At 45.0% G+C, this 10406-nt stretch overlaps 1 protein-coding gene across 1 annotated transcript; it reads left to right on the top strand.

Annotated features, from left to right (window-relative positions):
* Positions 1-1226: 1226 nt before the first annotated feature.
* On the top strand, positions 1227-8861 carry SOX11 (SRY-box transcription factor 11). The gene has a single exon (XM_030944823.1). The coding sequence runs from the start codon at positions 1475-1477 to the stop codon at positions 2684-2686; it is 1212 nt and encodes a 403-aa protein (XP_030800683.1). The 5' UTR covers positions 1227-1474; the 3' UTR covers positions 2687-8861.
* Positions 8862-10406: the final 1545 nt, after the last annotated feature.

The raw sequence follows: 10406 nt of genomic DNA, 5'->3' as shown, positions 1-10406 counted from the left end.
ACAGGAGAGGCGGTGCTCATTCCTCTCATTGCCATTATGTCCATGTACAGACAGCAACCATCACAAAACTTGTTAAACTTTCCCTTATCTAATAACTGCAAACGGTAGCTGGAAAAGCACAAAGGAACGCATAAAACAGTATGTGAACTAATTTCCAGCATACTTTTTGCAATTAAAATGACCACAGGTGCATAGCACACTGTCAACCTTTGGATTTCAGACATTCTGTGATAAAATCAAACATGGGATTATCTGGATAGGTCTATCCACTACAGCGTCCTGAATAACGGTGCTTCCGAGAAAACAAGCACACAAACAAACAAACAAACAGAAAATCATCACTGTTCGATGCTTTCTGTATATTTTCACGCTGTACTTTGGGGAAGGTGCCTTTATCCTCTGCCTACATCACGCGGTAAGTGCCTCCAGGCGGGTGCGACGATTCTCACGTCCCTCCTGCGGACAGCCCGCGCCTCCCCTGGGACAAGGGGACCTCCCCCACCGCGGTCACCGCCGACCGGCGGGCCAGGGCCACCGAGGCACCCTCCGCATCCGCAGGGAACCGGGAGCGCACCAGGTTCTACCCTGCGTTCCCCCAGCCCCGTTCTTTACCGACCAGACACCGAAACACGCCCCGGGAGGACCGAGGCGCCTGCGGGGGTTCAGGGGAGCAGCCCCGCCGCGGAGGGGAAGCGGGCCATGAGCGATGAGCGCCATGCCCGCCGCGATCCGTCCGCATCCGCACCCGCGGCAGGGCGGCTCCGCTCCCGCTCCGGGGCTGCCGCCGCAGGAGCCGCGGAGCGCCAGCGCCCCCTGCCGCCCACCCCAAGCCACGCGGGGTTCCACGGCCTCCGGAGGCAGCGAGACACGGGGGAGCCGCCGCCGCCCCGCTCCGCCCCGCACCGTTCTGCACCGCTACGCGCCCGACGGCGGGGCGAGCGGACGAAGCCCCCACGGCGGCCCTGCCGATCCCCGGGCGGAGGGGAGGGCCGGGCCGGGCCGGGCCGAAGCCGCTCCGCCGAGAGCCGGGGAGAGCCGGCGGCGGTGCCTCCTCCCCGCGAGGGGGTGTGTCAGCGCCCGGCCGGGGGCGTGGCGGCGGGCGGAGCCGAGCGACGCCATTGGCCAGCGGCGGCGGTGATGTCACCCTTATGAGGCGCTGATAACGCGCGAGGCGCGGAGCCGGGAGTTTCGCAGAAGGGGCAGCACGCGCAGGGCGGGCGGCGGCGCCGCGAGGCCGGGGACGGGCACAGCGCGCGCCCAGCGCTCCAGCCCAGCCGCGCCCGACCCGGCCCGGCCCGGCCCCAGCGCCGGCGCTGCGGTGCGGGCGGCACAGCCACAGCGCCCGCCCGGCCCCGCCTCGCTGCGCCGCGCACACGGCAGCTCGCAGCAGGGGCAAGGTGCGGCGGTGGGAGGGGGCGGCGGCGGAGCGGCTTTGTTGGCTCGGAGGGGAGCGGCGCCTCGGCGAGAGCCCACCATGGTGCAGCAGGCGGAGAGTACGGAGGCGGAGAGCAACCTGCCCCGGGAAGCGATGGACACCGAAGAGGGCGAGTTCATGGCTTGCAGCCCCGTCGCTTTAGACGAGAGCGACCCGGACTGGTGCAAAACGGCGTCGGGGCACATAAAGAGACCGATGAACGCGTTCATGGTGTGGTCTAAGATCGAGCGGAGAAAAATCATGGAGCAGTCCCCGGACATGCACAACGCGGAGATCTCCAAGCGCCTGGGCAAGCGGTGGAAAATGCTGAAGGACAGCGAGAAGATCCCTTTCATCCGGGAGGCGGAGAGGCTGCGGCTCAAGCACATGGCCGATTACCCCGACTACAAGTACCGTCCCAGGAAAAAGCCCAAAATGGACCCGTCGGCCAAGCCCAACGCCAGCCAAAGTCCCGAGAAAAACGCGCCCGCCAGCAGCGGCGGCAGCAAGAGCGCCAAGAGCTCCAGCAAGAAGTGCAGCAAGCTGAAAGCCTCCTCCGGCTCCTCGCCGCCCAAGCCGGGAGCCAAAACCGCCCACCACGGGGACTACGCGGGAGACGAGTACGTCTTCGGCACCCTGAAAGTGAGCAGTAAGACGGTCAAGTGCGTCTTCATGGACGAGGAGGAGGATGAGGAGGAGGACGAGGACGAGCTGCAGCTGCGGATCAAGCAGGAGGCGGAGGAGGAGGACGAGGATGAGGAGCCGGGGCCGCAGCAGCTGCGGCGGTACAACGTGGCCAAAGTGCCGGCCAGCCCCACCTTGAGCTCCTCGGCGGAGTCCACCGAGGGGGCCAGCCTGTACGAGGAGGTGCGGGGCGGCGCCGCGGCGGCGGGCGGCGGCAGCAGACTCTACTACAGCTTCAAGAACATCACCAAGCAGGGCCCGCCGCCGCCGCAGCAGCCGCCCGGCCTCTCGCCGGCCTCCTCCCGGTCCATCTCCACCTCATCGGCCGGCAGCGAGGAGGCGGACGACCTGCTCTTCGACCTCAGCCTCAACTTCTCCCAGCACGGCCACGCCGCCGCCGAGCTGGGGGCGGGCGCCGCCGGCGGCAACCTCTCTCTCTCGCTGGTGGACAAGGACCTGGACTCCTTCAGCGAGGGCAGCCTTGGCTCCCACTTCGAATTCCCCGACTACTGTACCCCGGAGCTGAGCGAGATGATCGCGGGCGACTGGCTGGAAGCGAACTTCTCCGACCTGGTGTTCACGTACTGAGCGGGGGCGGCGGCCAGGGCGGACGGCGAGAGCGGCGGAGCTGGAGCGGCGCGACGCCGGCGATGATGATGATGATGATCATGATAATGATTAAAAAATAAGTCTTGTTTTCTTTGAAAAAAAAAATCTCGAAGTTAGTTCCGAGCCCGGGAGTTGTGATTTTTTTAAATTTTTTTTTTTGTGTTTTTTTAATTTTTATTATGTTTGGTGATCACAACAACAACAGCAAAGGCAAATGGGACTGGGGGAAAAATGATACAGAAGGCGCTGTTTGAAGCTTGTCGGTCTCTGATTGAAGTCTGGAAGATGGTCTGCAAAGAAGTCTTTTGGCAGCACAACTGTTACTCAAGGGGGTTTGTGGATTTTTATTTTTTTTTCCCGTGAGAGATCTTAACGAACTGTTATGATTTTTTATTTTTTTTTTTCCGAAAGGGACCATTGCAACTTTTTTTGGAGGGAGAAAACTGATGTCTTCTATGCATCCGATTCTTAACAAAGCTGCAGGGAGCTTGAAAAAATGCAGACTGTACAAACGCTTACAAATAACTGAACTGACTTAAGATCAGAGTTTACTTTTCAGATCAAATTGTTTATGGTTTTACAAATGTGATTTCTACTTGCCAACTTTTTTTTTTTTGTAACTTGTTCCCTTATACCTCCTTGATTGAATACCAGACAGCCTAGACCTCAGTACAAAAAGGTATTGAAACATTTTTGATACATAACAGACCTCAGTCTTTTTTAAAAATTAATATATTTTCAGGCGTATTTTTGTACAGTGAAAAGGGAACATTCTTGCTGTGTTTTTTCAGTAAGACTTTTCAGGCACTTCTTCCCTTTTATTTTCTTTGTTTTTCTCTGTTTTTAGCATGCAAGTTTGTTGGTACGTTACGTCCTGGTTTTAAAAGGATTAAAATTTTAAAAAATAATCCTTGCATCTAAAGGCCTTGTGGTTTAAAAAAAAAGAAACAAACACTTTTTTTGTACAGCTATAGTTCAGATTTGTTCAATATTTGTAGGTAAAGATTTATTGAAAATGGTGATATAGACCTCAGAGCTGTTATCTTAGTTTAAAAGATTGTATATGTACTGTACTATAGTAGGATTTTATGTATCTCATACGCTGTGATATGTGGATGGGGCCCCAGATGGAAGGTATGAAACTGGATTCTCGATTTTAGCAAAAAAAAAAAAAAAAAAGGCACATAGTTTAAAAAGTTTCTCATGTTGTGCAATATAATCTAAAGTACAGACCATCTGCATATTTTGTAGCAAATGATGGCAAAAGCAGACTTGTGCACTGTCAACATCATAGCCTGTTTTTTTTTTTTTTTTAAATGCTGAAAGTCTGTATCTTTACAATTTTAATAAATCAGCTGGAACTGATAGAAACTCGTATCGCAATTAGTGTCTGTAGCAGGAACGCTGGAGATGCCGTGTTGTCACCCTGGCCCGCGGAGGAGCGGTAGCTGTAGGCTGTAGTGCATGATCAGAGCTAGGGGGGAGGAGATTCAGGACTGCTTCTTTTCCTTTTTTTTTTTTTTTTCCTCCTCTCGTCGCCTTTTTCCCACCGGCTTAGCTCCGCGGGGCCGGGGTTTGCTTGCTGCTTCCCCGGGGCCGCTCCGGGCAGCGGCAGGCTGGCTGGCCCCGGGCATTTTCGGCTCCGCCGCCTGGTCCCGCTCCCGGGGCGGCCCCGCAGCCGCGCTCCGGGCGGGGGCGAGGGGCGCGGCGGGGCCGGCTGCCCGCCCGCTCTCAGCGCTGCCGGCAAGGCGACTCTCCCCGCTCTGCGTGCTCCCGGTCTCTCCCCGCTGGGCTTTTTCCTCCCCCTCTCCCGTTTGTGATGAGTAACCTGGGCCAGACTCGAGGTGGAGATGCTGAGGGTAGCGGCGCCGCCGCATCTCCTCCGCCCCGGGCAGCGCTCGGCCCGCCGGGGTGGCACTGCCGCTCCGGAGAGCCGCCCGCCGCTCCGGGCAGGCAGCGCAGGGCAGGGGAAGGGGTACGAGCTTCGGCTGTAGGTAAGCAGACTTTGTCAGTGTGCTTTTTTTTGACTTTAGCAGCCATCGGATTTCAGTGTGTGCTCTGAAATAGCTGCTGATGGCAATAAACAGACTCACAAGGTGGAAGTTTGTTTCTCAAGAAGTTTACTTTTTTATCTGATAGGCATTGGTAAATTATTACTACTTTTTTTTTTCCTGCGCTAATTAATGATCCAGCTGTTTACAGGGACAATTCACTGTGCTGGTATTTTGGTGGCAACCACTGCTACAGGCTTTCAGACTTGCTGAAATGAAAATCCTGCATACGCATTTGTAAGGCATAATAAAACATAACATTAAAACCTGCATGCATGTTATGTTTAATCAAAGACAACTCTTAGGCATTTAAGTGGTGAGATATCTTACTTTAGGTTAGTTAAACTGGTAGTAAAATGATTAATATAATCTGATCTCTTTCTAATAATAATAATAATAATAAAACACTCATGATTCTAAATAAAAGTTGTTTGGCCTAAATCTTTGCTATCAGAAAAGAGATATAGCATATCTGGGAACTCAAATTTATGTCTTGCATTGTGATAATTCTTTATGAGAAACTGTGTTTTAAAACAAACTTAATTACAATATACAAGATATCCTTGGCAATGGATAGTCCTCAATAAAACAGAGTTTCTTGAATTTTCAGTTTTTGGTCTCAAATGATTAGTGTGTTTTCCATGTAATAACTTAGAAATCAGATTGAAAACAAATGACATTTATCTCTTCTAAGGCAAAAGACTGAAAGAAAATAGTTACACTGAAGTGCTCTAGCCTAGCCATTCACTATCCTGCTATCGAAAATCCTGTTTTGGGCTAGGGTGATGGAGTAAGTTGATCAGGTTCTAAGTCTTAAAACTGAGCCAAAATTCTCTTAGTAATTCTTCAAGCTATCATGAGAGTAGGGTGACTTGTTCTTTCAGACCCTTTCTTCTGATATGCATCCTTGTTTATTAAAGTGATAATAGGCAGTGTCATTAAACATTTGTACTTTACAGATGTTCAATGAGTTATGAATGATTATGGTCAAATACAGGCTGCATTTAGTTAGCATTGTAATAAGGTCTGTGTCTCAGCCTATAAAAGTTTTGACTTGCATATATTTTTGGAAGCTGTTTTTAAAATTACCATTTAAAATATTACTCAAGGATAGCTGATTTAAATGATCCAATTAAAGAGCAGTCAGGCATATTTTAAAAGAGCAACAGGTCTACTTTAGTCAAAGAATATAATACCCACTCAAAAGTATCTTTTCTTTCTTCTAAATGGGAATTATACTGTACTATATCAGAGGAATATTTTGAGTGAAGGTATATGGTGCAGGGAAATCATTTTTTTGGCCAAACACTTGAGTTACTTTTGTTTTAGAGTTTATTATTGCATATTGTTCAAGGAAAAACTAGGTAGTGTTCTGTTTAAGCCACTGCATAGTTAGGGCTGAAGTCTGATGCTGTTGAATGCCTAAGCTCCTACTGGTCTCAGTGAGAGTAAAAAACAATCTTCTACTCATGAAAAATAGCATCTGCTAAGCTACTCTTTTTTATTTTGTCATTAATAATATTCATACCTTTGTTTCTCTTTCCTTTTTTGTTTTCTGTGTACATAGGGATCTTTGTTGATGTGCTAGAGCAGTCCTGTTGCAGGCCTGGTATCTCCCGTGGCCTTTTTCCCCACATTCCTTGCATTTGTCTCTGTACAATACTACTCTACGTGTAATAGGACTCAGTGATAGGAGGGAGGAAAATGAGCTTTTCTATGTCGAAAAACAATTTCCTTACTAACACTGAGGATGTCAACTCAATGTAAAACCTAATCAAACATGCTGATTCTTTTTATCTTTAAGGTGAACATTTTTTGCAAGCTTTTTCCCCCCTTTTGATGTTTTTACTGTTTTTTCCCTTCCTTTTAAAATAACCACAACTAAGAAACATTTTCTCTCGTTAAGTGCAGTCTTTTATAAATGTGGTAGAAAAGCTCATTCCAGGAGTCCTTTAAGTGCTACATGCTCTTTAGGCATTCACTGACATTCAGATGAAACTTCAAGTCTATTGAATGTGATTTGCATGCGTGCAGTATGATCCTTCACTCCTGCCTTTTTGAGGAAAGTGCAACTCTGTTGTTACACCAGGGGAAAACTGGTGTGGGGTCAAAGTCAGGGCCATATAAGTTTTAGGTGTGTGATAATCAAAACAGTTCATGAATTCTGTCTTACATGCTCACAATTGTTGCCTAGTAAGGCCTTAAACCTGCTCTGGTAAAAAAAAAAAAAAAAAAAAAAAATTCTCATTGAGCTTAATGGGAGTTTTTTGCCTCAAGGGCTGCTGGCAGGATAGGTGTCTTATCTCCTCCTAACCTTCATATGTAAGAATGGCCAGGAAAAAACAACAAAAACTTAATACAATGAGTTGCCTTACATTTCCCCTACTATACAGTTGTATTTCTTTGATTAATTTCCTTTCCCCTCACTCACATCCAAGGCTGTGATTGTTTTTTTTTAATTTTTTTGCACACTACCTATACCAATTAACTGCCTAATTAGTTTTATCTTCTCTACATGGATGCAGTGAATTTGTAAGAGAATTTCACATGCAAGTAGTTTTTTAGTGAGTTTAAAGTAAATAGAGTTTTAAAGACCTATTTTTATATTCAATATAAAGCACAAATGTGCAGAAAATGTAGAATGACTTACAAAAAGGGAAGCAAAAGTTCATAATATTTCATGTATAAAAGTAATACCTTCTTTGGGGTGAGATTCTCTTAGAAAACCCAATACTTATGCCAGTGCAAAGATAGGAATATTTTAAAAACTCTTAGGAAAAAATTGTGATTGACAGCAATTTAAAAGGAATGACTTCTGTAGATACAAGGAAACCCCTAAAGCAATATGGATAAGAAGGGGTGAATGGTTTTCAATGATGAACAACAACCTGGAAGTGTGAGAATGGAGGTTTCAATCCTTATTAATTAATCAAATTTCTTCTTTTGTGGTTAGTTACATCTGGATTTCCTGTGAAGTGCAATCTTGCGGGATGAAAAAGTGCAAGGGTGCCAAAATTCTAAGACTTGTGAAAGTTCAGAGGCAGGTTTGATTTAGAATTATTGAATAAAGATTTTGGTAATTCACACTTCCAGTAAAATCAAGACATTGATTTACTGCTTGAAGAAATTTGATCAAGTAATAATGATTAATCCGGGAACTCCCATTGTCACAATTTGTTTTCGTTTCCATCGTCCTGCTTATCTCCAAAACCAATTTGCCTCAACTCCTGGCAAAGCCAGGGAGAAGAGTTATATGCCATTGTTAGTTCATTTACAATTTGTATCTGGTTTTGCTCTTGTATATATGTTGGCGTTTTGGAGTCTTTACATAAATGCTGTGATACTTTTTTTCTTATTTCCTTTTGTTTTTTGGTGGGCTGTTTTAAAATGGAGGCCTGTTTTCCAGTGTGGGACTTTTGATGGTTACAACATTTCAATGATGTTGCATGATGGCCACAGGTGGGGGAAATTGAATGTTTTAGAGCAGTTTTTCAAGCATGACACTTTTAAAATATGTAATTTCAAAGACTTTTCAAGGCCACATGAAATTAGTTTTCATAGCCACTCCAGGTCTTGGGGGGAAAAGCTGAAAAGTACTTTTGTTTAGAAGTCTGAGTGATGGTGGGGGGGAAACCTTTTCTTGAGGTTTTTGCATGCCAGTGCACGGCCTATTGCTGTGAGAGAAAGAAGATGGTAAGGCTGCTTGAGGCAATGCACTGGAGGACAAAGTGTTTTCTAGCACTAGAAAAAGAAAATGCATGGCAAAGTTTTGTCTTCTAGTAGACTATATAGCATGCAGAGTTTAGTATGTGTCAAAACAGTGTATGACATTGCTGTATCAAAGTTGTAAAATTAAGCATTATTTATTGAAAACTATGTATTTTTTTTGTAAAAACCTGATCACCTAGAGGATTAATATCAGTGACTTGTGCTAGTGCTACAAACTTAACCAGCTTCTTTACTACAGTACTTGATATGCAGTGTTAATGCTCAGGGTTGAAACCAGTCCACTCCAATGTCTTTTTTTGCAAGAGTTTTTAAATAAAGGAACAACAAAATGCAATTGTTCAAAAGACTCTAATAAAAATGTGTGATCAATCTTCCTATGTGGTTTTATGTGGATTTTTCTTTTTCTGGTGTTGCATTTGGTAAATGCAATTCAGCTCTGACAGTGAATCCACTCCTCATTCTGTGGGTGCCTAAAGCTGAAAGTTAATGGGAATGTTACATCTTTCAAAAAAACCCTTGACAGGTATTTATGGTCCAGGTAGTGTGTGCTAAGTGCTGTTCTGGGCACGCCTGAGAGCCACTGAAACACAGAATAAGTCAATTAGCTTCCTTATTTTCTGGTTAAGACTCTGGATTAAAACAATAAAATATTTTATGACAAACATCTTTAACTTTGCTTTAAAGTTGACCATGAAAGAATGAAATAAAATGGATTACATGCCAGCAAACCCCATTTCTCTCTGTATCTTTTTCTACAAACAATTTACCATCTAAATGTATTTTGGCATAGAAAAAATCATTCTGTATTAAGATTCTAGTTATGAAAATGTTTTTATGAGAAACCTGTAATCAATTCTTGAAACTATAAAAAGGTGTTTTTAATGTGTTTATGTGGTGAAAGTTTGTTGTATATTAAATATTGTTTTATAGAAATGATGGAGTTACATTGTTACAAATTCAAAATTTGTAATTAATACAAGCCATCTATTGCAGAAATTAACCTTCTAGAGCTCCTGACAGTAGACATATGCTCATATCCCAGGAAATATACAAGACACATCTCTCAATTGTATTTAATGTCTGTACTTCCGCAAGCTTTTACACAGGGTTGAAAATATCAACTGATAATTCCTTCCTTTCTGCTGGATGGGGGAGGGGAAGGGAGTGAAGATTGTTGGTTACCCTTAATACCTAGGAAATAACAGAAAAATTCTGATCAACTTCAGCTGTAACTGATAGAAACCTTTAGACCTGGGAAGAGTCAACTCAATAAATAAAAAAGTTCCAGATAATTTTGTATGACTCTTGAGCACAGCTCTTCCCATTTTCCTGTTCCTTCCTTGTCCCAACAGTTAGCTGAATAGCTCACTTCTTCGAAAAGCAATTCTTGGATGACAAGTGATTTCTGCTTAACTTATCAGACCTATTAAGAACACTGAAAGCAAACGATATCATTTCAGGAGTCTGTTGTAGTAGGATGTTTTTGTGTGAATGGAGATGTGTAACTGATGTGAAATAAGGGTTTGAATGTGTCATGTCATAGTAAACATAGGAAGTTTAAGCTGATCATTGTAAATCAATGAAATAAAATCTTTATATACAGCCACCATACCATTATTCTTTCTGTACATATCAAAGAAGTTTCAAAAAGCATTTTAAGGTATTTTAGAAGGTATTGAAACAGTGCTCTGAGAGTATTCCATGATACTTTGGGTTTTTTTTTTGTTCGGGGGTTGGGAGGTGGAGGTTGTTTGTTTGTTTTAGTTCCTGTAGAGTTTTTTTTTACTCAAGTACTATCACATTTAACCAAAGACAAACTAGAAATCTTTTAGAACAGACTAAGGTCACCTCCATACTGTCTCAAATGTGTCTAGCTGAAGTCTTCTCTTTGGTTCCTCCTCAGTGAGAACAGTTATTAC

This window comes from Camarhynchus parvulus, chromosome 3, assembly GCF_901933205.1.
Source record: "Camarhynchus parvulus chromosome 3, STF_HiC, whole genome shotgun sequence".
Taxonomy (NCBI): Eukaryota; Metazoa; Chordata; class Aves; order Passeriformes; family Thraupidae; genus Camarhynchus; species Camarhynchus parvulus.
This window is presented reverse-complemented; position numbering and strand designations above follow the sequence as displayed.

Excerpts from the sequence above, each read along its gene's own strand:
- SOX11 (XM_030944823.1), top strand. The coding sequence starts at position 1,475 with ATGGTGCAGCAGGCGGAGAGTACGGAGGCGGAGAGCAACCTGCCCCGG.